The sequence below is a fragment of the Trachypithecus francoisi genome, unplaced genomic scaffold (assembly GCF_009764315.1).
Source record: "Trachypithecus francoisi isolate TF-2019V2 unplaced genomic scaffold, Tfra_2.0 Lachesis_group5, whole genome shotgun sequence".
Lineage (NCBI taxonomy): Eukaryota > Metazoa > Chordata > Mammalia > Primates > Cercopithecidae > Trachypithecus > Trachypithecus francoisi.
The window spans coordinates 133,177,139-133,203,408 of record NW_022681470.1 but is presented as its reverse complement, the minus strand read 5'-3'; the positions used below and the strand labels follow the sequence as shown (position 1 = coordinate 133,203,408).

The window sequence follows — 26,270 nt, the reverse complement described above, 5'->3', positions numbered from 1 at the left end:
CCAGACTCTGGAAGTGAGAAATCAACTTCCTGTTTCTAAGCCACCCCATCTATGGTATTTTGTTATAGTAGCCTGGATGGACTATGACAATGGGATTGGGGTCGAAGTTTGGATGAAAACTGGGGCCAGGCCCAATGGCTCATGCCTGTAATCCTAGCACTTTGGGGACCTGAGGTCAGAGGATCACTTGAGCCCACAAATTCAAGACCAGCCTGGGCAACACAACAAGAGCAAGACACTCCTGCCACACCAAAAAAATATTCAGCCAAGTGTGGTGGTGCATGCCTGTGGTCCCAGCTACTGAGGAAGCTGAGGTGGGAGGATCACTTGAGCTCAGGAGGTCGAGGCTGCAGTAAGCCGTGACTGCATCACCGCACTCCAGCCCGGAAGACAGAGCAAGCCCTGTCTAAAAACCAAACAAAGACAAACCAGGCAGCAAAACCCACACTTCCAGCGATATGAATCGGAAATGTGACATGGGGATCAGTAAGTTCCCAAAGCCCACACCGTGTGGGGTGGAAGCTGGAGAGTTACAGGAAAATTTTCTGGGCCAAAGCCCCAGTGGAGCACAGATGGGGTTTTTGGCAAGAACCTGAGCATCTCCCGGTGACAACTACTGAGACCTGGAACTCAAACATGTCCACTCTAGTCGAAGTGCGGGAGGCCGGGCCCCAGCGTTCGGTGGAGGTCCTGGAGGCCGGGTCCCAGCGTTCGGTGGAGGTCCTGGAGCCCGGGACCCAGGGTTCCCTGGTGGAGGTGCGGGAGGCCAGGACCCTGCAGTCTCTCGAGGCTGCCAGCAAGACCCAGCGACCTCCCGAAGCTGTCAGCAAGGCAGCGACCCAGGAGTTTCTCGAGGCTGCCTGGGACCATGACCAGATTATGAAGGCATCTCAGGCCCTGGAGCCAGAGCCAGTCAGGGTTGTTAAAGTGGAAGCTCCCTACTTCAGCCCCAGAAGCTGGGGCCGGGGGAAGGATGATGTGGATTGTTTTTGTTTTACCCCTTCTGTTGAATGTTTACAAATGCAAACGAGTTCTAATAAAGCATTGCATTTCCCTAAAAAAATAAATAAAGCATGTCCACTTGAGGGCCAATTCCTAACTTGCTGTCCCAAAACCACCCTTGTGACTGAAAGACATGAAATAATCTTGAAGGTGGGATACTGGGCATGTCGTGGAAGCCCTGAATTTCAGGACCAGTCATCCAGAAGAACTCGAGACAACACAGGCCTTCCAACTGGCCCCCTTCATAGAAAACGGAGGCTTCAACTGCAAAACAGGTTTACTGTTTAAGTATCAAACAAGATTATCACATAAAAAATAGCTACAGTGCTACGGTAGTGTATAAAGTGCTCAAGTGTCCTGAATGTAACCACGAGTCACCACAAGTCTCTCCCTGAACGAGACAGAGGGCGGGACTTCTCCCTGGTTGCTTCAAGAAAAGTCTTCCTTTGGGCTGATGAACGTGGCCTGAGTGGGGGCTGATGAGGCACCCGGGCTGTCGTCCTCAGACAAGGGCGTGTTCTTGGGTGCTCCCCGAGATTCTCTGCAGGCACCATCTTGATTGAAATACCACTGGCTGGGGGGCGCCATGCCCTGGGTCTCTTCCCAGACTTCCTGGTTTGCCAAGGCTGCCTCTTTGCTCACCTCTGCGGAGAGTTCCAGCACCTGGCTGAAGCTCCTGTTGAGGACAGGAGAAAGAACAGCTTTCACCCTCTGAGGTGAAGCGCACGCATGTGGTGAACGAGGGGCTGCCATGCGGGGAGGCGAATTTTCACACGGCCCACATGCTCAGTGGGAAAGGAGCAGCAAAGAAGATCTGTCTGAAAAGACGCAATCAGGGAAACCCCCCAAGAACAGCACCAGGCACAAAAGGAGAGACTCATTCATCCAAGAAATGTTCACAGAGCTCCGTGCTGTGCTGCTGCTGTGGCGGCAGTATCTGTCCCCTCCCAAACTCCCATTAAAAAATTAATCCCCTGGCCAGGCAAGGTGGGATTAAAGTGCTGTAATGACAGAATTTTGGGAGGCCGAGGCAGGCAGATAGCTTGAGGCCAGGAGTTCGAGACCAGCCTGGGCAACATGGTAAAACCACATCTGTACAAAAAAAATTTAAAAAGCTGGGTGCAGTGGCTGACGTCTGTAATCCCAGCATTTTGGGAGTCCGAGGCGGGCGGATCGCCTGAGGTCAGGAGTTCAAGACCAGCCTGGCCAACACGGTGAAACCGTCTCTACTAAAAATATAAAAATTAGCCAGGCGTGGTGGAACGCACCTGTAATCCCAGCTACTGGGGAAGCTGAGGCAGGAGAATCGCTTGAACCCAGGAGACGGAGGTTGGAGTGAGCCGAAGATCGCACCATCGGCACTCCAGCCTGGGCGACAGAGTGAGACTCTGTCTCAAAAAAATACTTAGCCAGGTGCAGTGGTGCACACCTGTAGTCCCAGCTGCTTGGGAGGCTGGGGTGGGACGATCGCTTGAGCCTCAGAGGCAGAGGTTGTAGTGAGCTGAGATCACGTCACTGCACTCCAGCCTAAGCAATGAAAATGAAACCCTATCTCAATAATAATAATAATCCCCAATGTGGCAGCAGTGAGAGGTGGGGCCTTTAAGAGGTGACTGGGTCAATCAGGGTTCTGCCGTTCATGGGTGAATGAGTCATCCCAGGAGTGGGACTGTGGCTTTATAACCCTTTGATGTCTCCTGAATTGATCCATGGCCACCCATAGGAGAAAGAAATGCCACAGTGGCTGGCAGCTGTTTTGCATAAGTCCTTTTCCAATATTTTAAGCACTCGGAAAAAAATTTACCATTGTAAAAAAGAGAAAAGATAGTCTTCTGGAAAAGGTGGAGAAAAGCGCGTGGTTAGAAATCTCCTGGGGGAGGTCAAAAAAAAAAAAGGGGGGGTCTTGATGGGTTTTGGGGGTCTGGACCCATAAGGATATGTGCTCTGTGAAAGCCACGGCACAGTCCTTTAAGATCTGGGCCATTTCTATCAATCAGAAGTTCAAAAAACATCCTCCTGGGACCTTACCCCGGAAGGCGTTGAAAACAACACGGCTGATGTGAGGGCACCCATGCTGCTGGGTTACTTTGAGGATGTGAAAGATAGGTGACACCCTTTCTCCTCGAGCTGCTTGAGAACTTCCATGGATTTTTTTTTTTTTTCCTGAGACAGGGTCTTACTCTATTGCTCAGGCTGTAGTGCAGTGGCATGACCACAGCTCATTACAGCCTTGACCTCCCCAGGCTCAGACGATTCTCCCACCTCTGCTTCCTGAGTAGCTGGGACCACAGGCATGCACCACTGTGCCTGACTAAGGTTTGTATTTTTTAAATAGAGCGGCCTGACGTGGTGGCTCATGCCTGTAATCCCAGCACCCTGGGCAGCTGAGGTGGGCAGATCACTTGAGGTCAAGAGTTCGAGACCAGCCTGACTTATATGGTGAAACCCTGTCTCTACTAAAAACACAAAATTAGCCGGGCATGGTGGCAGGCACCTGTAATCCCAGTTACTTAGGAGGCTGAGGCAGGAGAATCGCTTGAACCTGGGAGGTGGAGGTTGCAGTGAGCCAAAATCGTGACACTGCACTCCAGCCTGGGCAACTCTGCCTCAAAATAAATAAATAAATAAATAAAAGCGACAAGGTCTCACCATGTTGCCCAGGCTGGTCTTGAACTCTTGGCCTCAAGTGATCCTCCTGCCTTGGCCTCCCAAAGTGCTGGGATGACAGGCATGAGCCAGTGCACCCGGCCCTTCCATGGATTTTTCCAAGTGGGCAATGAGCTCTTTTGCTCTTCTCTTGCCCCTGCTCTGCTTGAGTCTTACACTCTGTGAATGTAGGACCCGTCTTACAGCATATTTGATCCTCACTTCACCTAGAATCCCCATTAGCTCAAAAACAACTGAGAAGTGGGCTAGAAAAGGGAAATTAGCTGGGCGTGGCGGGACACACCTGCAGTCCCAGCTACTGAAGAGGCTGCGGCAGGAGGATCACTTGAGCCCAGGAGTTTGAGGCTGCAGTGAGCTGAGATCTGCCACTGCACTCCAACCTGAGCAACAGAGTGAGAACCTGTCTCAAAAAAAAAAAAAAAAGGGCAAGGGAAGGCAAGGCAGGTGCTCTTGGAGATTTTGTTATCCACAATACGGATGACAATGACACCTGCTGGCCATTCTCATATCGTGTAATGTCTGGGAAAAGAGCAGCTCGCTCAGGGGGCTGAACTTCCTCTGAACTCTAAGGGGAACTCGGCACCACCCCAACAGGGCAGCCACCAACAGCCCTGAGCAAACAGGGTGCCACCTCTTTCTTAAAGCAGACAGCGCTGAGCAAACAGGGTGCCACCTCTTTCTTAAAGCAGACAATGCTGAGCAAACAGGGTGCCACCTCTTTCTTAAACCATTTTCCGAGGTACCTTCGGAGCTCAAGGTCCTTTTTCTCTGTCACATCCTTGAGTTCGCTCAGTAAGTCCAGCACCTGCACATTTTCTTCCGAATCGCCAACGTCAAGTGCTGCCAAGAGGTGCTGAGTGGTCACCAGTTCACACTGCAGGGCATCTGGAGGGGAAGAGGGATGGTGGGCGATGGATGGCAAGGTGCCCCATGCAAGACACGCAGGAGTGGAGTGGCCGACAGGCTTCTCTCACAATGCTTGGCTATTGTGCTGGAACCGTGGAGAGTGCACAGGGAAGAAGCGGAAGCCAAGGAAGACATTCGTGCCTTCTCCGTCCCGTGCTCTGAGATTGTGGGACAGGCACGCCCACCATCCAGGAGGGCATTGGAACAGAACTGAAATGTCACTCTGGGATCCTCAACAGAAACCAATGCAAATGTGAAAAAGGCTGTGCTGTGCCAGGGAGGATGCCTGAGGCCTCCCAGCCAGACCACGAGCAACTGAAAAACAGTCATTGTTCCCTGTGCCACTGAGCAGAGGGATGCCTGCAACTGCGGGACCTGCGTCACCCGCACTAGGACAACACGCCCCCTTCCCCGACACACGTTACATCAAGGCCAGTCATACATGAGAGTCACATTTTGGGAGCCTTTTAAGCGCCGTATCAGCCAGCCTCTTCTCCCTCCAGCTGTGGACTGAATTATGCCCTCCCCAATACGTACATTTCACTCCAACCCTCCATTCCCAGTGAGTGACCTTAACTGGTAACAGGATCTTTGTGGATGGGGTGGAGTTAAGATGGGTGGGCCTAATCCAGTGACTGGTGTCCTCATCAGATGCGGGAAATTTTTTTTTTTGTTTTTGAGAGAGTCTGGCTCTGTTGCCCAAGCTGGAGTACAGTGGCGCAATCTCAGCTCACTGCAACCTCCGCCTCCCGGGTTCAAGTGATTCTCCTGCCTCAGCCTCCCGAGTCACTGGGATTACAGGCACCCGCCACCACAACTGGATAATTTTTTTTGGATTTTTAGTAGAGATGGGCTTTCACCATCTTGGCCAGGACGGTCTTGAACTCCTGACCTCGTGATCCCGTGCCTCAGCCTCCCAAAGTGCTGGGATAAAAGGCGTGAGCCACCATGCTGAGCCTGATGCAGGAAATTTCAATAACAAGACAGCCAGGGAGGAGGCCACGTGAAGACAGGCAGAGAATGGAGGGACACAGCCAGAGCCAAGGAACGCCGGCAGCCACCAGCAGGTGGGCGAGAGACAGGATGGGCTCACCCGACAGCCCCTGGAGGGAGCCAATCCCATCAACGCCTTGATTTCAGACTTCTGGCTGAAATCAAGACTCCCAAAACTGGGAGGGAATATCTCTGTTGTTTCAAACCACCCATTCTGTAGTCACTTGGTATGGCAGCCCCAGAAAACTCAACACGGTCCCTAGGCCAGTTCCCAGCAACTACCTAAGAGACTGAGCGTTTTCTGAGAGTTACAGATGTGGAGGTGACCGCAGTTATAAAATCAGAAACCTGGCCAGGCAGGGGGCTTACGCCTATTCAGAAACCCAGTGCTTTGGGAGGCCAAGGTGGGAGATCACTTGAGTCCAGCAGTTCTAGATCAGCCTGGGCAACATAGCCAGACCTCATCTCTACCAAAAGGTAAACAATAATTAGCCAAGTGTGCCAGGCACAGCGACTCATGCCTGTAATCCCAGCACTTTGGGAGGCCATGGCAGGAGGATCACCTGAGGTCAGGAGTTTAAGATCAGCCTGACCAACATGGAGAAACCTCATCTCTACCAAAAATACAAAATTAGCCGAGCATGGTGGTGCGTGCCTGTAATCCCAACTACTCAGGAGGTTGAGGCAGGAGAATCACTTGAACCCGGGAGGCGGAGGTTGCAGAGAGCCAGGATTGCGCCATTGCACTCCAGCCTGGGCAACAAGAGCGAAACTCCGTTTCAAAAAGAAAAATTAGCCAGGTGCAGTGGTGGATGCCTGAAGCACTAGGAAGGCTACTACTCAGGAGGCTGAGGTGGGAGAATCTGAGCAGAGCCTGAGAGGTTCGAGGCTGTAGTGAGCTATGATTGCACTACTGCACTCCAGCCTGGGCGACTACGCAAGAAGATTCCACCTCCAAAAAAAAAAAAAAAAAAAAGAACAATGACAGGCCATGGAGACTCATGCCTATAATCCTAGCACTTTGGGAAGCCAAGGTGGGAGGACTACTTGAACTCGAGTTCAAGTCCGGCCTTGGCAACACAGCGAAATCCCATCTCTACAGAAAAAAAAAAAAAAAACAAAAATTAGCCAGGTTTGGTGGTGCACATGTGTACTCCTAGCTACTCAGAAGACTGAGGTGGGAGATCACTTAAACTCAGGAAGCAGAGGTTGCAGTGAGCTGAGATTGTGCCACTGCACTCCAGCCTGGGTGACAGAGCAAGACGTTGTCTTTGGGAAGATACCCGTTCTGAAGAGAATTTCAGATGCAGTGTGGCAGTTTTTTCACACTTGCCAAAGTTTTCAAGTTAGAGATTAGGTGGGAATCCAATGCCTGAAAGGGACCTCACTGCTCTGCTGAGGGGGAAAGCCGGGGTGTGGCTGGTGGTCTTGTCACCCTGCGACCACTAAGGCACATTTGTTGGGCGCAGGACTCAGGAGACTACAGGTCGTCCCTGCAAAATGCCTTTCAGCAGGACAGATCACTGTGAATCCCACTGCCCAAGGTTCAAATCCCAGTGTGCTTACTTACTCAGGGCTAGACCCTGGAGGAACCACAGCCTGACCAGCCCTCCCTATCCTCTGCCTTAGATGGAGAAGAGGACACTTGTGGCGATGACGTCGGGCTCACGGGAAGCACCCACACACTCCTCGCCTGCTGCACACGCGCTGGGATGTCCCATTTCCTACCTAAAAGCTGCTGCCCGTCTCCCTCCAGGTGGATGGACCTCACAGGCAGCTCATGCCTGGTGGTGTCCAGGGCTGTGGCGAACGTCCTGTATTGCTCCTTGAAGCGTGTGGCCACTGCCTCAAAGGGTCTGAGCATGTCGATCTGTAAGCAGACGGGATAATGGGGGGAGACCCTGGAGTCCCCTCTGGAAGCTTAACGGATTGTGCAGGGTTAAGATACAGCACTGTTCTTCACGACCCCCGAGGGGCTCAGAGCTCAGGAAGTTTCCAAGGGTGTGGAGAGCTCTCCCCAAGAGAGCCAAGTGGATGGTACAGCGGCCCAGGCCCCTTACTGAGAACACACGTCTGCTTTCCAGTGGTTCTAGGCTTAGGCCCTAAGCTGGGCCCACCTGCTTTACAGCACTGCACCTAAACATCTGCCTTCCACAAGGCCATTCCCGACACGGCCCACTCCCATCCCAAACACGCTGTCTGGGTCTTCATGGGGGTTTGAAATGATATACAGTTGACCCTTGAGCAACACCGGAGTTTGGGGCATCAACTCCTGTGCAGTCAAAAATCTGTATATAACTTTTGACTTCCCCCGAATTTACTGATAGCAACTGTTGACTGAAACCTTACTGATAACAAACATTCAATAAACATGTAAATAGATTAGCATCTATACACACACACCCCCCCCCCACACACACCATACACACACACATATTTTAAGACGTAGTCTTGCTCTTTCTCCCAGGCTGGAGTACAGTGGCGCAATCTTGGCTCACTGCAACCTCCGCCTCCCGGGTTCCAGCGATTCTCGTGCCTCAGTCTCCCAAGTAGCTGGGTTACAGGCACGCACCACCATGCCCAGATAATTTTTTGTATTTTTAGTAGAGACGTGGTTTCACCATGCTGGCCAGGCTGGTCTCCAACTCCTGACCTCAAGTAATCTACCCGCCTCAGCCTCCCAAAGTGCTGGAATTACAGGCATGAGGCACTGCACATATATATTTTTTAGACAGATCTTACTGTGTTGCCCAGGCTGGAGTGCTGTGGAGTGATCATAGCTCACTGCAGCCTCCACCTCCCAGGGTCAAGCAAACCTCTTGCCTCAGCTTCCCAAGTAGCTGCGACTATAGGCATATGCCACCACACTTGGCTAATTTTTAATTTTTATAGAGATTGGCCAGATGTGGTGGCTCATACCTATAATCCCAGCACTTTCAGAGGCTGAGGAGGGCGGATCACTTGAGGTCAGGAGTTTGAGACCAGCCTGGCCAACATGGCAAAACCCTGTCTGTATTAAAAATACAAAATGTAGCTGGGCATGGTGGTGCATGCCTGTGGTCCCAGCTACTCAGGAAGCTCAGGTATGAGAGTCACTTGAACCTGGCAAGTGGAGGTTGCAGTAAGCTGAGATTGTGCCACTGCACTACAGCCTGGGTGACAGAGCAAGACTCCATCTCAAAAAAAAAAAAAATTTTTTTTTGTAGAGATTGGGTGTCACTATGTTGCCCATGCTGGGACAAATATGTATGCATTCATGACATGCCTAACTTTTTCTTAATTTTTTTAGTATTTCTAGGCTATGAGGTTCAGTTGAGTTTCTTCAAATTGTCACAAATCTCTAAAACTTTTTCCAATATATTTATTGAAAAAAAACTGCATGTAAGGAGAACCTCACACTCAAATTCATGTTTGTTGTTTGAGGGTCAACTGGGTTTGTCTCTTTTTCTTCCATTTTGAGCTCCCCAAGGTCAGAGACCCTGTACTCAGTCCAGGGTCTAGCTGCAGGGGTGCTCACACGAAAATTTTGGATGTTAGGGGATGAGCTGTATCTCCCCAAATTCATACCTGACGTTCTCACCCCTAGTACCTTGGAATGTGCCCTTATTTGAAAATAGGGACTTTATCAGGGTCATTAAATTAACATGAGGTGATCGGGGGGTTTTGTGAGGGGTGCTAATCCAACGCGACTGGTGTCTTGTGGGGAAAGGGGGATACAGACACACACAGGGGGAAGGACATGTGAACAGACAGAGAAGACAACCATTCACAGGCCAAAGACAGGGCCAGGAGAGATTCTCCCTCGCAGCCCTCAGACAGAGCTGACCACCAACACCTCAATCTCAGTCTTTCAGCTTCTGGAACCATAAGACAATAAATTCCCGTTGTTTTGCCCATGCAGGTTGTGGGACTCTGTTCCAGCAACCACAGGAAACTCACTCAGTGGGAGGGGGGCCCACCCCTGCCTACCAGCCCTTTCTGGGTTCCAGGGGTTCGTTCCTGTCCTTCTCCCACACAGACGCCGCTGACCACATAGCACTAGGAGTGGTGTGCCTCCCACCAGCACCCTGACCCTCCAGGGGGGTCCCAGAGCACGTTGTCCTGTTGCTGCCCATGATCATCGGGCGCTCAGGAAGTCCCTGCACAAGTGTGTAGAAGCTGCGCACCTCCCTTACTGGTTCACACTTCACTTCGTAACCTCATCCTCTAAAAGTGTCACCACAGACCAACACCAGGACCACAGCAAGTGTGGCATTAAAAGCCTAACACAGAGTGAGAAGCCAGTGAGCAATCACACCCTAGTACGAATGCTACCCGAAACAGTGGAGATGGGACAGATTCACAGGGAACACTCACTGGTCACAGAGTGTCACTTACAACTGACCTGGGCATCCAGGACATCTGCCAGCTCCCGCTTCCTCTGAGAGAGGAGAAGCCTGCGCTTCAGCTCATGGGCCTTTTTCTGTAGCTTCTCCTTCTCCTTACACATTATTAATAAATTCTTTTCTGCCCTTCTTTCAAACTCAGCAAGATTGTTCTCCATCTGTTAAATGTGAAAGAAAAGCTCAGGCCGGGCGCGGTGGCTCAAGCCTGTAATCCCAGCACTTTGGGAGGCCGAGACGGGTGGATCACAAGCTCAGGAGATCGAGACCATCCTGGCTAACACGGTGAAACCCCGTCTCTACTAAAAATACAAAAAACTAGCCGGGCAAGGTGGCGGGCGCCTGTAGTCCCAGCTACTCGGGAGGCTGAGGCAGGAGAATGGCGTAAACCCGGGAGGCGGAGCTTGCAGTGAGCTGAGATCCAGCCACTGCACTCCAGCCCGGGCGACACAGCGAGACTCCACCTCAAAAAAAAAAAAAAGAAAAGAAAAGCTCAGGCAGGTGGGGCCTCCCTCCCCATGGCAAACGGAGGCCACCCTTCCATCCATGGCATACATGAACGAGGAACTGTTTTCACCTTTACGGATAGTAGCGTCAGCAGTAGTGTCTGAGACTCCATCATTTCCATCGCTTCAGATAAATCCTTAAGAAAAGAAAAAGACCCTCTCAATTCCTGATGAAGTGGTATAAATCCAGCTCTTTTCCCAGCAGGGGCAGAACTCTGGCTTGGGTGGATTTTCTGTATTCTGTTTGATATTTGGTAGTTCTCTACTGTAGTGGGTCTATTGCTTCTATTTTCTTTTGTTTGGTTTTCTCCGGTGCTCTGAGATGAGAGAGGGAGGTCCACAACCTTCCTTCCCCTGGCATCTGGCAGGTGAAGAGACAGCGGCAGCTGGGTAGTCAAGGACAAGCTGAGGATACCCACCAATTTGGTGCTGCACCAGGACCAGAATGCAGTCTCCCCACCTGCTGGTCACCCACCCACCAGTCTAGTCCTCACCTTAGTGAGACCACAGCCTAGCTGTCCTCCCACCAAGGGACAGAGCCTGGCACTGTGCCTTTCCTAGCACAGCGTGAGCACAGAGAAGTCCCCTGTCTCATTTTGTACATGGTTCCACATTGGTATCCACTACTGAATGTGTACTCCGGGAAATGTACACTCTACAAACGATCTAAGAACATTTGTGGTCTTGATTTTTGTCCTAAAGGGCATGGGTGTCTCATCTGTTCTTAGATGCGTGGGCACTCGGCACCTGGTTCAGAGTGGAGATCTAAATCACATCTAGGCAGCCCGTCGGTGGCTGCCCTCTTGTTTCAAACACTTACTGGGCTCTTTTTCCGAGGGGCAGAAAATGATGTCGACTCGGGTTTCTTTGCTATTGTTTTTGCTAACTGTGGCGTCTTTCTGATGATGCTTTTGTCTAAGATAAAGCACAGCATTTTTAATGGTGAGTAGCGTTATCTAGACGGTCCCTGGTTGCCATTTTTTTAAATGATGGGTTTATCGGGATGTAACCTCATCATAAATTGAGGAGCAGATGGACTTATAACAGTCCAGCTTAAAGTTGTTCAACTTTGCAAGGGACAAAAGGCAAGTTTAATATCCTTTACCAAGGTATTAAGTATATTTTTGACGTACAATATTTCCAACTTACAATGGGTTTGTTGGATGTAACCCCATCATAGGCCAAGGGGCAACTGTACTTTGGAAGCCCACTGAGACCTACTGCAACCCCCAGCGAGTGACAGAAGGGGCAAAACAAATGATTTACCATTAATGGCAGAGAGATCCAGGTCAGGTGGAGCCGTGCCATGCCCTTCCAGCAACGTGGACTGCAGGTCACCCTTTCCGACCCCACTGCTATCTGCTGTTAAGAAAAGAATCCCCCAAAGTCAGCACAGTCAAGAGACACTCTCCATTGAAGCCAGGAAACAAGGCCGTGTTTTTGAACAATACCACTTGCTTCTAAAAACCCAATTTCGTCCAAGGTGGAAAGGCAAAAAAAAAAAAACCTGTGGAAATTCCCAGCCATCACCTTCACCTTGACTCTATTTTTAAAGTACCACTAGAAGAGAGAGACATTCTGTACAACCAAAGAGACGCAAATAAGCCCTTCTGCTAGTTTACAGGATGCTAAGGGTGGGATACGATGCCATACTCCCATTCTACCCTCTACTCTCTTCCCATCTTTTTTGTTTTGAGATGGAGTTTCACTCTTGTCACCCAGGCTGGAGTGTGATGGTGCGATCTCAGCTCACTGCAACCTCCGCCTCCCGGGTTCAAGAGATTCTCCTGCCTCAGCCTCCCAAGTAGCTGGGATTACAGGCACCTGCCACCACGCTTGGCTAATTTTTGTATTTTTAGTAGAGACGGGGTTTCACCTTGTTGGCCAGGCTGGTCTCGAACTCCTGACCTCAGGTGATCCACCCACCTCAGCCTCCCAAAGTGTTGGGATTACAGGCATGAGCCACCACACTCAGCCAAGTCATCTTTCCATCTTTTTTCTGCAGCTTCTGGACTGTTCGTCTTCCCTGGGAGTTTCCTTCGTCTTTTAACCTATATTCTAAACTGTAAAATTAAGCCTTACACTGTCTAAGATGGGCACTGGCATACAGCATGCTACCATTATACAAGAGCCCAGGAGTGCTGCAAACGCCAACAGATGGCATGTACGATACGCTGTTGTGTTAGGAACTAAGCATGAGACTATTCAATGAACAACTATGCAGCTGAGGAAATGAATGACCTGGAAATGAAAAGAGGAAGGTCACCGCAACTGTAGGGTACAACAAAACAACCATTTGTGTTGAAATTCTTAATCTGGAAAGATCAGCAAAAATCTGTTGAGAGCACATGCCTTCAGTGCACAGACTGGGAGCCTGGGGTGAGGAGGTGGAAATTTTTTTTTTTTTTTTTAAGACAGAGTCTTGCTCTGTCACCCAGGCTGGAGTACAGTGGCACAATCTAGGTTTACTGCAACCTCTGCCTCCTGGGCTCAAGCAATCCTCCCACTTCAGCCTCCTGGGTAACTGAGAATACAGGCGAGTGCCACAACGCCCACATAATTTATTTTTTTGTATTTTTAGTAGAGATAGGGTTTCACCATGTTGCCCAGGTTGGTCTTGAACTCCTGGGCTCAAGGGATCTACCCGCCTCATCCTCCTAAAGTGCTGGCTGGGATTACGGGCGTGAGCCACCACACCCAGCTAGAGGTGGTAACTTTTTATTGCTATTGCTTTTGCCCTGGAATATTTTATCATCAGCATGTATAGCATTGAACTAAGAAAATTAATTTTCTACAAAGCCATACAATGGAACTCAAACAAGCAGTCCTTTGAAATCATTATGGTGAGGTTTAAATTAAGGTTTCTTAGCCACGGCATTGCAAGCACGTGGGTCTGGATCCTTCCTTGCTGTGGTGGGGGTGTCCTGTGCATTGCAGGACATTGAGTGGCCTCCCTGGCCTCCACCCACCAGATGCTAGTAAAACCCCTTCCCCCAGATATGACAACCAAACACATCTCCAGACACTGCCAAAGAGTCCCCTGGGGGTCAGAATCACCCTTGAGTGAGAACTGGTTTTAAGGTGTGGCAGGTCCAGTCTCTGGTCCCCTGACCACACCAGCATTCCCAGCTTCATGCATGGCCTTCGACCCAATTAGATGGGGAAAAACTAGCAGGCTGGCTCTAGTGTGGCTGCTTCTCAACCATGCCTGGGAAGGGCATAGTGCGAATTCTCACAAACATCTACACCAGGAATGGCAAATTGTAGCTCATAGGTCAAATCCAGCCTGCTTCCTTTGCTTGTAAATAGTTTTATTGGCACATAGCTATACTTGTTCCTCTATGTCTGGACTGGGGCTGTTTTTAATGTTACAAACAGCAGAGTTGAGTCTTTTTGTTGTTGTTGAGACAGAGTCTCGCTTGCTTGCCCAGGCTGGAATGCAATGGCGCAATCTCGGCTCACTGCAACCTCCACCTCCCAGGTTCAAGTGATTCGCCTGCCTCAGTCCCGCACCCTCACCCCAAGTAGCTGGGATTACAGGCGTGTGCCACCATGCCCAGTTAATTTTTGTGTTTTTAGTAGAAATGGGGTTTCACTATGTTGGCCAGGTTGGTCTCGAACTCCCGACCTCAGGATGAGTCCTCACAGCCTCTCTAAGAGTCTTGCTCTCAGAGCACCAGAAGGAAAACAGTCACGTAGACAAGAAACTGATGTCACAAAGCAGTACCATGATGAATGTGGCTTTTCTCTGGGGCCACACAGGGAAGAAGTGATCTCCCCTTTTCTCCGCATCCCTGCTTACCTCCCCACATCCCCCCAGTCTGTCCTTACACGCCAACTCTTTGCTCACTGCTTCTGACCTTTTCCAAAAAGGAAAGAGGGAACTTTAACTTAGCACCCATGGAGACAAAATGTACTGCTGCACTCATCGCCGCCCGAGGACCAGGGCTGTTTCGCACCTTTGCTTTTCTGGAGCAGGCTGGATTTCCTTCCACCTTCAGACATCTTCCCTCGGGTCTGTGACCCATCTCCTGCAGGAGCCTGTTATGGGAACACATGACACTCAGAGGACAAGACATCCTCCCTTCACAACAAGGGGCCCTGATGTGGTCTGCACTGTGTTTCGTAACTGCTCTTACTTTGAGGCAGGGGAGACATTTAAAGAGGTTTGAAATTTTACCTCATATATACAGGACAAACAACTTTTGTCAAAATGTAGACGCTCACTTGCAGAGAACATAGGAAATTACCAAAATGTTTGCTGGTGATTCTTGACATGGCAGATTACAGATGACTGATTTTTTTCTAGACACATTTCAGTATTTGCTAGTTTTCTAGAGAGAACATATAACTTTGGTCATCAGGAAAAACAAAGTTTTTACAAATACGTTGTCAAAAATTTTTTTTTAAGTAACACAGGGAACACTGCCCTTCTAATAACCAAAAGCAAAACGAAAACCTTATAAAAAGCAAGGGGCAGGTGCAGTGGCCACAGCCAGGGTCCCAGCTACTCAGGAGGCTGAGTTGGGAGGATCGCTCAGGCCCAGGGGTTTGAGGCTGCAGTGAGCTATGATCACACCACTGCACCCCAGCCTGGGAGACAGAGCGAGACCAGAGCAAGGACATGATGATGCACAGACACCACTCTCATTCAGTATCACGGTGGAGGTCCTCAGATAAGAAGTAAAAGGGCGGATCACGAGGTCAGGAGATCGAGACCATCCTGGCTAACACTGTGAAACCCCATCTCTACTAAAAAATACAAAAAACTAGCCGGGCGAGGTGGCGGGCGCCTGTAGTCCCAGCTAGTCGGGAGGCTGAGGCAGGAGAATGGCGTAAACCCGGGAGGCGGAGCTTGCAGTGAGCTGAGATCCGGCCACTGCACTCCAGCCCGGGCGACAGAGCGAGACTCCATCTCAAAAAAAAAAAAAAAAAAAAAAATTAAAACACTTAATAGCATGAAAAGACAAGCCAGACTAGAAGAAAATATTTGCAAAGCACCACAAAGAGCTGGTATCCAGAATACAGAAAGCACCCTCAAAATTCAATAATAAGAAAACAACCCAATTTAAAACTGGACAGAAGATCTCAACAGACACATCAGCAAAGATACAGGAATGGCAAATAAGCACATGAAAAGATGCTCAATATCATCGGCCATTATGAAAACACAAATGAAAACCACAATGAAGTATCACTTCACACCCACAAGACTGGCTAGAATGTGAAAGTAACAACTTGTACTCTTCATCTATGTGCCTGGTGGGAACATAAAGATGGCGCAGCCACAGTGGATAACAAGTCGTTTCTTGTTACCATTATATAGAGAAAGATGTTTTCATGTACAATTCACGGCTTGGAACTCCTATAAGCCCCTGTTACAGTAAGCAGGATCTCTCTGACCTCCCACACTCCCTTCACCTGCCAGAGAGGGTCCTGCCTCATACCCCAGAGGAAAAAATGCAACAGAGGCCAAGAAGAATCTGAACAGACAGGCCTTGCTGGGTTTAGAGCATATCCTTTTTGACCAATCACATTTCCAAGGGCTGTCCATGCTTCAATCATGCCTAAGTCACGAAGACTCCATAAAAACCCAGAAGGAGCTGGGCGTGGTGGCACGTGCCTGTAATCCCAGCACTTTGGGAGGCCGAGGTGGGCAGATCACGAGGTCAGGAGTTCGAGACCAGCCTGACCAACATGGAGAAACCTGATTTCTACTAAAAATATAAAATCAGCTGGGCATGGTGGCGTGCGCCTGTAATCCCAGCTACTCGGGAGGCTGAAGCAAAATAGCTTGAACCCGGGAGGCGGAGGTTGCAGTGAGCCAAGATCGCACCACTGCATTCCAGCCTGGGCAACAGAGTGAGACTCTATCTCAAAAATAAAATTAAAAAAAAAAAACACAAAAGGACAGAGCTTGGAGAGATTTCAGATCAGATAGCTGAACACGTGGAGATTCCTAAAGGGCAGTATGCCTGAACAGGCCATGGTAGCTCTGTGCGCCTTCCCCCATATCTCACCCTACACATCTCTTATCCTTAAAAACAAAAAAAAACAGACAGAATGTCACTGTCACTCAAGATGGAGTGCAGTGACTCACTGCAGACTTAACCTCCTGGGCTCAGACAATCTTCCTGCCTCAGCCTCCCGAGTAGCTGGGACTATAAGCACCCACCACTACACCCAGCTATTTTTATTTTTTTGTAGAGATGGAGTCTTGCTATGTTGCCCAGGCTGACCTCAAACTGTTAGGCTCAAGCAATCTTCCCACCTTGACCTCCCAAAGTGCTGGGATTACAAGCCTAAGTCACCATGCCCAGCCACTTGGCTATTGAAAAAAAAATTTTTTTCAGAGACAGGATCTCACCCATGCTAGTCTGGAACTCCTGGCCTCAAATAATCCTTCCATTTCAAACTCCCAAATTGCTGGGATTTCAGGCATGAGCCACCACACTCGGCTCCATCTGTATCTTTTGTAATATCCTTTATAATAAACTGGTAAACCTAAGAGTTTCCTTGAGTTCTGTGAGTCACTCCTGCAAATTAACTGAACCCAAAGAGGGGGGTCATGGGAATCCCGACTTGAACTTGGTCAGAAGTTCTAGTGGCAGAAGAGGGGCAGTCTTGGGGACTGAGCCCTCACCCTATAGGTTCTGATGCTATTTCCAGGTAGAGTGTGTCAGAATTGAACTGGAAGACACCCAGCTGGTGGCTGCTGCTTGCTGGTGGGGGAACCCTCCCTCATATCGGTCACAGAAGTCCTGTGTTGACTGTTGTTGAGTGGGAGAGCAGGAAACACAGTCCGAGTTTTTCTATGAGCCGGCAATCCTCCTCTTGGGAGAAATAAAAACATGTCTACACAAAAAACCGCACAAGAATGTTTACGGAGGCTTTATTCATAATCACCAAGACAGGTAATCAAGTGACTGCCTGTCAATCAATGAACAGATGAACACACTGTGGTCCATCCACTTGATGGAATACTATTCGGCCATAAGAAGGAACCAGGCCAGGCATGGCGGCTCATGCCTGGAATCCCAGCATTTTGGGAGGCCGAGGCAGGTGGATCACTTGAGGCCAGGAGTTCGAGACCAGCTTGGCCAACATGCCAAAACCCTGTCTCTACTAAAAATACAAAAATTAGCCAGGTGGGGTGGCACACACCTGTAATGTCAGCTACTCTGGAGGCTGAGGCAGGAGAATGGCTTGAATCCAGAAGGCAGAGGTTGCAGTGAGCTGAGATCGCACCACGGCACTCCAGCCTGGCTGACAAAGCGAGACTCCATCTCAAAACAAACAAACAAACAAACAAACAAACAAAAAAACAAAAAAGAAGGAAGAACCTACCTGCAATACATGCAACAACAGAGGAACTTGAAAGGCACTCTGTTAAGTGTCAGGAGTCAGAGGCAAGGCCTGCAAACTGTGATGCCACAGATATGACCTTCTAAAAAAGGCAAAACTGCAGATTCAGAAAGCCAATCTGTGGTTGCCTGGGGGTGGAAGAGGGGCTGGTCCTATCAGAGCACAAGGGGATTTAGGGATGACTCATTCTGTAGCTTGATTATAGAGGCGGTTCCATGACTGTCTATGTCTGTCAAAACAGGCAGGACCCTATGCTGAAAAGAGAGATGCTGACTCCATGTAAATGATACCTTGATTTTAAAAATGGGAGGAAAAAACAGAAAAGATCTAAAGGGCTAAAATGTTACAACACGCAGACACACGGGGGCGCTGTAACCAAGTCTTGGCGACAACATGAAAATTTGGAGTGTGAAGACTGTGACTCTTTGTTGAAAATTGCTCTGAGAAGAGTATCTGTTCGTGCAAAGGTATCCTCTTTTCTCAAGCCAAATCTTAAGTCACAGGGTCAAGAACCCACCAGCCAACCAGAGCGGAAGACAGGCAGTGGGAATTTGACTTAATTTTATCATAAACCAAGATTTGGAAAGCAGAGGGAAGAATCCAACCTTGACTTCACTGAAAGAAAATATCTAATTGTATAATCTACTGATTGTTCACACCAACTCTCACATAAAGCACCTTCTCACATGGTTAAATATCTTTCATGCCATTAGTTTCAATGGTTTCATAGTATTTCATGGTGTGCCTACACGATAGTTCACTAAACTCTTCCTCCAATTCAGAGTGATCAAAGCATGTCATTTTTCCCATAGGTTTTCTCTAAAAACCTGTAGCTGTTTTTTTTTTTTTACTCTCTTTTTTTTTAAGACAGGGGACAGGGTCTCGCTCTGCCGCCAAGGCTGGAGTGCTGTGGTGTACTCTCAGCTCACTGCAACCTCCGCCTCCCAGGTTCAAGTGATTGTCCTGCCTCAGCCTCCTGAGTAGCTGGGATTACAGGCGCACGCCACTGCGCCCGGCTCATTTTTGTAGTTTCAGTTGAGACAGGGTTTCACCATGTTGCCCAGGCTGGTCTCGAACTCCTGGCCTCAAGTGATCCGCCCGCCTCGGCCTCCCAAAGTAGCTGTTTTTTTAAATACCAGCAAGACACCAAGAAGTGTGTGCTGGGCACTCGAGAAGACAGCTTCAGAATCCAGAAAGCAAATTAACTGGGTTGAAAGGCAAGAACAGCCTGGGCGCAAGGGCTCACGCTTGTAATCCCAACACTTTGGGAGGCCAAGACGGGAGGATTACTTGAGCTCAGGAGCTCAAGACAAGCCTGGGCAACATAGGGAGACCCCGTCTCTACAAAAACGTTTAAAAATTAGCTGGTGTGGTAGCACACGCCTTTGGTCCCAGCTACTCAGAAGGCTCGGGTGGGAAGACGGCTTGAGCTTGGGAGGTTGAGGCTGCAGTGAGCCGTGAACAAACCACTGCACTCTAGCCTGCACGACAGAGAGAGACCTTGTCTCAAAAACCAAAACAAAAAAAGGTAAGAACGATATTATGTTTCAATGGAGATCACAGCTTCGTAAAAGAGATGCTTGTAGCCATAAGCCTCCGATGACAGAGACTCACAATTGGCAGCATGAAGGGCTGATGGTCTCAAAAGCACCTGGGTGAAGACCCCAAAATGCTTCCTTCAGGACCAGGTTGTAACCGCCTCCCATGACTAGTTTCGGAATCCCAGTTACTCAGAACCACGCTCAGATCTGCTGCAAACGGAAGGTGAGTGCGGCCTTACCTTTTGGGTTGTCTTCTTTTCATACTGCAGATAACGGGACTCAATCACTCTTCCACCTGTAGAGACACACTGTTGGTGCACAACAAAACTATAAAGGACCGAAGACCCCACACACCCAGACCCCACGCCCCAGAGACCCCCATGCCAGGGGCCCTCCCCACTCAGTGACCAGAACAGAGGTGAGTCACCACTCCTACTGCTTGCCTCTGATCACATCCTTCAGCAGCCTCGAGCATGCATGGGACGCCTACTGTATGCAAGTCCCAAGGCATCTGTGGAGTCGCAGAGTTCCTGAGGAACTAAGATCAAGGAACACCCCACAAGGTCAAAGCTGCAAGTGCACTCAGGCAAGGGGGAGGGGAAGAAGAAAGAGCTTTCTCTGCCGGCCTCCAGGTGGCTTACTCCCTCCTCCCAGCTCATGTGACCCCACGGCCCCTCCCCCTGCCTGCGTGTGTCTAGGACTCACTCCTGGTACTATCTTTTACTCCCCCCGCCCCTTACTCAGTTTGGGACCCCCTGCCCTGAGACATGCCCAACACCCAGGCCCTCTTCAGACAGAGCCAAATCCCTGGTGACAGCCCGACCCCACGTCTCCTTCTAGGGCTACTCCTGGGAGCGACTGTGGAAAAACAAATGCCACCTGTCACCTCAGCTTCTGGGGGTAGGAGTCTGGACTGGATCCGGTTGGTTCCATTCTGTCCCCTAGCCCTCTCCCGGACCCCTCCCTCAAACCTGTTCCTCCCACCTCCTACGCCTGGCCCAACCCTCGGTCTCAGCTGGTGACCTGTTTCCTCCTTCATTAGAAAGACAGAAGTGGCCCCAGGAGACCCTCCTGCCACTACATCCAGTCACCTCCAGTCCGGAGGGTTGCTTCCCCCTGGCCCTGTGAATGGACCTCTGTGCTCCCAGGTAAAGCGCCCCCATACTGGGCGCTAAAGCCCAGCCCTCACTTCCACAAGGAAACTCCCCGCAACTCCCACCTCCCTGCCTCAGTCCCCACAGCTCCTCTCTCCACCAGATGCCTCCCCCCATTTCTCCCATCTCCTCGACAGCAAACACTCCAGAGTTCTTTACTCACTATCTCCTCTTCCTCTCCTTTCTTCTTCCCTTGAATCCCACCCCCTACAGTCCAGCTTGCAGACACACCACTGCACCAGAACACCTTTGGACAAGACCACTGTGACCTCCCTTGCTCCTGAGCCCAGCGGTCCATTCTCAGTCCTGGTCATCTGAGTCACCAGGTACAACCATTGCTGGCTCCCTCCTTCCTGAAATCTTCCGTCAGCCTCCAGCTGCCCTTCAGGGCTGAGACAGGCTGGCGTGCTGGATCCATGGGCTCAGGAAGCCTGAGTGCCTCCGGGAAACTTCTGAGCCTGGTGCCACCAGCAACTTGCCTCTACCCTTATCACTTTGTCACCTCTCACATGCTCTATTTGGCTGTTCTGCTGTGTGGACCCCCTTGTTGTGCACCCTCCTGCAGGCACCTCCCTCTCAAGGCTCTGCTCAGTTCAGACCACAGCACGCCTGCCCCTGCCTGCCATTTCGTCACAGCATCTGCTAGCGCACCCCACAGCCTCCTTATGGTTCTCATGCAATGCCCACCTCCCCCCTAGAGCCCCAGGGGCCCGAGATTTTTGTCTCCTTTGCGTGCTGCTATGTTCCACCACCTGACACGGGGTAGGCACTCAAGAATATGTCAAATGAATGATTCTAGGCCAGGCGCAGTGGCTCACGCCTGTCATCCCAGCACTTTGGGAGGCCGAGGCGGGCGGATCACCTGAGGTCAGGAGTTCCAGACCAGTCTGGCCAACATGGAGAAACCCTGTCTCTACTAAAACTACAAAAATTAGACAGGCGTGGTGGCACATGCCTGTAATCCCAGCTATTTGGAAGGCTGAGGCAGGAGAATCGCTGGAACCTGAGAGGCGGAGGCTGCAGTGAGCCAAGATTGTGCCACTGCACTCCAGCCTGGCGACAGAGTGAGACTCTGTCTCATTAAAAAAAAAAAAAAAAAAAAAGAATACTTCGGCATTGTATCAGTGCCATAGAGCTCAGAGGTTTGCCTTTGTACTGAAGAGACCCAGGGAGAGCGACATGCTCAATGTCACACAGCTTGAGAATTCAGTCAAGTGAGATTGTGACTTCAACCATATCTTTGCGCCAGTTGATTCTTCTGTTGAGGACTGGGGCTGCAGCTGCTACCTTGAGAGGAAAGGAGGTGCGCTCAGAGTTAACAAGGATCCTGCAGTCAGCCAAAGGGCTGGGCTCAATCTGGGCAGCCTCAGGGCAGGAATGCGCCATGCCTGCAGAGTAAGCGTGGGTGCAGGTGGGTGTCCGGCAGATATGGACAACCGGGAGGCCATTCTCATGATACAGGTCTCTAAGGGCTGAGGCCAGGACCAGGTGGGGTCCCAGGGACAGAACCAAGCCACATAAAGAGTCTCCCCATGGATGGTGATCGAACAGCTGAGAGAAAGGATATCCCCAGTTCCCAGCAGAGAGACCATCCAGCCGGGGTCTTTCTAGGAGTATCAGCAAACAGTTTTGCTCAACAAGAAGGATCTCAGGCTTGGGCTGCCTTGGACGGTAGAGAAAGAAAAGCACTTTCAAGTTTCCAGAAAACTAGGATTCAACTGTTTGTTTTAAACAGGCTGGCCAGGCACGGTGGCTCACGCCTGTAATCCCAGCACTTTGGGAGGCCGAGGCGGACGGATCACTTGAGGTCAGAAGTTCGATACCAGCCTGGCCAACATGGTGAAACCCTGTCTCTACTAAAAACACAAAAATGAGCCAGGGTGGTGGCGCACACCTGTAATCCCAGCTATTCAGGAGGCTGAGGCAGAGAATCGCTTGAACCTGCGAGGCAGGAGCTGCAGTAAGCCAAGATTGCACCACTGCACTCTAGCCTGGGTGACAGAGCGAGACTCCATCTCAAAAAAATAAACAGACAAATAAACAAACAGGCTGAATTTTCCACAGAAGCAATGTTATAAAGAAGGATACAATTCTTGTCCAAGAATGAGGTAGCTCATAAATATACCAGGTGTCATATGCGAGATTAACATGCAATGTTTAGAACTTGGGAATAAGTGGTCAGGAAATAAAAAGACAACTCACCCAGCGATGCTGAAACACACAACCCTTGCCTCACTTGGAAATAAAATCCTGCTCTAAGCTCGCTGAATTGGGCCCTGCAACACTGCATACACTGAGAAAATACCTCATTGTATCATTGTCTTGACCTCCAACGATGCACTCTAGAATCTACCATGCAAGCCGAGCATTTCCTTTGTTTTTTAAGATAGAGTTTTGCTCATCACCCAGGCTGGAGTGCAGTGGTGCGGTCGTGGCTCACAGCAACCTCCACTTCCCAGGCTCAAGCCATTCTCCAGCCTCAGCCTCCTGAGTAGCTAGGATTACAGGCACCTACCACCATGCCCAGATAATTTTTGTATTTTTAGTAGAGATGGGATTTCACCATGTTGGTCAGGCTGGCCTCGAACTCTTGACCTCGTGATCCACCCGCCTCAGCCTCCCAAAGTGCTGGAATACAGGCATGAGCTACCGTGTCCAGCCACATTTCCTTTTTTTTTTTTTGTTTTGAGACAGTCTCACTCCATCGCCCAGGCTGGAGTGCAGCAGTGTGATCCTGGCTTGTAGGGGAGGCTGTTAACGGTGACCCCAGACCAATAGGTGGAAATCAGACGTACAGGCACCCCTCATGAGACTGACACGCTTACGCAGTGGGAATTTAGAGTTTGATTTTAGGCCGGGGGCAGTGGTTAATGCCTGTAATCCCAACACTTTGGGAGGTGGAGGCAGGAGGATCACTTGAGGTTAGGAGTTCGAGACCAGCCTGGGCAACAGAGCAAGACCCTGTCTCAAAAAAAAGACAAGAGTTTGATTTTAGATAATGATCTCCATGGTCTCTACACCCACACTTCCAGGGGACATGTCCTGGACACAGCCCATGACCCCCATGGCCGCAAGGGAAGCCACTGCTCAAAATGACCACCACCATTCCTGACACATTCCTCGCCGCAGGCCTGGGACGGCCAAATCCACAATCCCCAGAGGTGTGACTACAAGGAAGTAAAGCCATAGGCCCCCTTTTCCGGCCTGTTTTATCCTTCCTCCAAAAGCACGGAATGAAAGAAGAAAACCATGTTCCTTAAAGAGATCCTGACACTGCTCACCTTGAACTCTTTTCTCCTTCTTCTTGGCGCTGCTAGGATTGGTGGGGCCGGTTGCAGGCTTCCTGCAAGAGAAGAGAGAGAGGTCTTGTTCATCTCACTGCCCAAGAAGCACAGGGAAGCCGGCGAGGTGCCTCTGCTAGTTGAAGCTTAGATAGCCCAGTCCAAGGGCTGCCTGAGGACAATTTCAGTGAGGCTGGGCCACCTCAACAGGAAGAGGGACAAAAGGAGTAGTAGCCAGCCCTGGTCACCTGGGCAAGAAGGCATAGGTGAACATCTGAACTGAGAATGAGAGGAGGGTAATGAGAGCTCCGTGGGAGAGATCGCAGGAGATCTCAAATTATCCCTGGGTTCATTCATTCACCAGACATTGATGCACCTACTGTATAGCAGTAGAGACACAGTGGCGAACAAAACACAGAGCTCCTTCAAAAAAAGGGAAGATCAACATCTTGATAGGCAGGTACTAGGAGTGGTCCTGGCAGGTACCTCACTTTGGGAGGCTGAGGCGGGTAGATCACAAGGTCAGGAGATCCAGACCATCCTGGCTAACACGGTGAAATCCCATCTCTATTAAACATACAAAAATGAGCCGCGGTGGTGGCATGCACCTGTAGTCCCAGCTACCTGGGAGGCTGACATAGGAGAAAGGTGTGAACCCGGGAGGCAGAGGTTGCGGTGAGCCGAGATCACGCCATTGCACTCCAGCCAGGGCAACAGAGTGAGACTCCATCTCAGTAAATAAATAAATACAAATACAAATAAAAATAGAATGATGCCTGATGTAATTGGAAAGAAGGAACCCTGAGACAGGAATCGCTGACTCATCTGCCGTGGGGGTGCAGGAGAGGGAGAGTCTGGGATGACTAGGGGTTTCAGGGTTTCAGCCTGATCTAGTGGTAAGAGAAGGGATCCAGCAACAGACACCAGCAACACAGGAGGGGCAAGTAGTGAGGGGGGCAAGTGAAGGGGCAGGGCCACGCCCAGGGCACTGTAACTCCTGCTCCCATCCCCAAGGGCGGCTCCACTGGTCCCTGCGGCCACCTCCTCTGAAGCGGGCTCCCAGGACCCCAAAGTGAGACCCAGGCAATGCTGGGGACACTTCCAGGCCACCGTGGGGAGAGGCAACTTAGTAAATGTTCGCCAGGTGCCAGGAATTGTGGTCGCCCACAGGCTCCTCCTAACCCGACAGCTTCCTAACTGTTCACACCGGCTTTTTCCTCCTTTTTCCTCGCTGCAAAACAAAGACACACAGGTCTTACATAGGTCACCCCCGGGGCAGTCTCAGAGCCAGAAAGAGACAAGAGCACAGATTCCCTCTGGGGACTGAGCTAGGGCTGTGGCCTCAAACCGAATGGGCTCCTAGGTGAACCTGCTGCGACCTGAGGGGGGTCCCTACAACCTGTGCGAGCCTCAGGTACACCTGTATCTGGGAAGTGCTACTGCCAATCTATCGGTTAGGGCCAAGCGGCGGTGGAGTGATTCCTCTTGCTGTCCAGTGTCACTTCAGTTTGCACCTGGCACGATCAACACTGGCAGAATTAACAAAACTAGACAAATACAGCCTCAGGATCATTCATGCCTAGCTCTCGGTCACTATTCAACTTCTTTCTTGCTTATGGTGTGTTACCCTAGGCAAGTCACTTCCCCTCCCTTGGTCTCCATCATCTCCCCAGTAAACTGGGAGTACAGAATAAAGCGCATGGGAGGATTAAAGGGGACACTTTGGTCGCCCACCACTTGTTCACTGCATAACGGTAATTCCAAGAGCGACATCACAGTAAAGACCCATGCGCCGATCTAAGCGCGTTTCAGCCTCACGCGACGTCTACGAGGTTGAGCTGCGTCATCGGCCCCATTTCGTAGCGGAGGAAGCGAGACACCGGGCGGTCAGGCTGCTTGCCCGAGGTCGCCCCGCGTCCCAGCTGAGGACGCGGAATTCGGGGCCGGTCGGGCGTCCGCGCTCCGGAGCATGCGCAGAGGCAGCACGCCATTGGGGTGTTCAGGGGCCCGTGCAGTTCCTGGAGGGGTCGAACCCGAACTCACCCCGAGGGTCCCCACTCCCCAACTCCGCTGCCCATACTCTCCAGCCCTCTGGCGTCTACAAATCCAGACCTGCGGGCGCCTCAACTCACCCAGCGCCGCGCCCCGACGAATCCGCCATTTTCCCGCCTTCCACCTCAAGGCCCGACCCGCCGGCTTTTCAAAGCCGGACCCGCCCACTTGCTTGCGGGTCGGACCATTTGTGGAGCCTCAGGAGGGGTGGCTGCGAGGCGTGAGGCAGCGTCGGCTAAATGCGGAGAGCGCGGCCCCCGACGCGTGCACTGCCTGTCTTCCCCTCGCGCTTGGTCTCGCCCACCATCGGCCGTTGGGGGTTGTGGTGGTGGGTGGGGCCTGAGCTGTCGGAAAGTAGGGGCGGGGCTTTTCGCGATGTCCCGCCCCCTAGGCGCGCTGGCGTCACGCCCCCTTCCCCGCC

The 26,270-nt window shown here is 50.8% G+C and overlaps 1 protein-coding gene across 4 annotated transcripts; it reads right to left on the bottom strand.

The window, feature by feature from the left end:
* Nucleotides 1-1,261: 1,261 nt before the first annotated feature.
* HAUS8 (HAUS augmin like complex subunit 8) lies at nt 1,262-26,222 on the bottom strand. Of its 4 annotated transcripts, none has more exons than XM_033199752.1 (11): nt 25,930-26,222; nt 23,798-23,859; nt 19,602-19,657; nt 14,416-14,497; nt 11,723-11,815; nt 11,277-11,371; nt 10,528-10,593; nt 9,953-10,111; nt 7,297-7,438; nt 4,413-4,554; nt 1,262-1,678 (listed from the first exon to the last, which is right to left on the bottom strand). In XM_033199752.1, exons 1-11 carry the CDS (start codon nt 25,956-25,958, stop codon nt 1,432-1,434), a joined length of 1,173 nt encoding a protein of 390 aa, XP_033055643.1. In that variant the 5' UTR covers nt 25,959-26,222; the 3' UTR covers nt 1,262-1,431. The 4 variants fall into 4 exon arrangements, with proteins under 4 accessions (XP_033055643.1, XP_033055642.1, XP_033055645.1 ...); XM_033199751.1 differs by having other exon boundaries at nt 11,723-11,818; nt 25,930-26,193; XM_033199754.1 differs by having other exon boundaries at nt 11,723-11,818; nt 19,602-19,670; nt 25,930-26,192.
* Between the last annotated feature and the right edge of the window lie 48 nt (nt 26,223-26,270).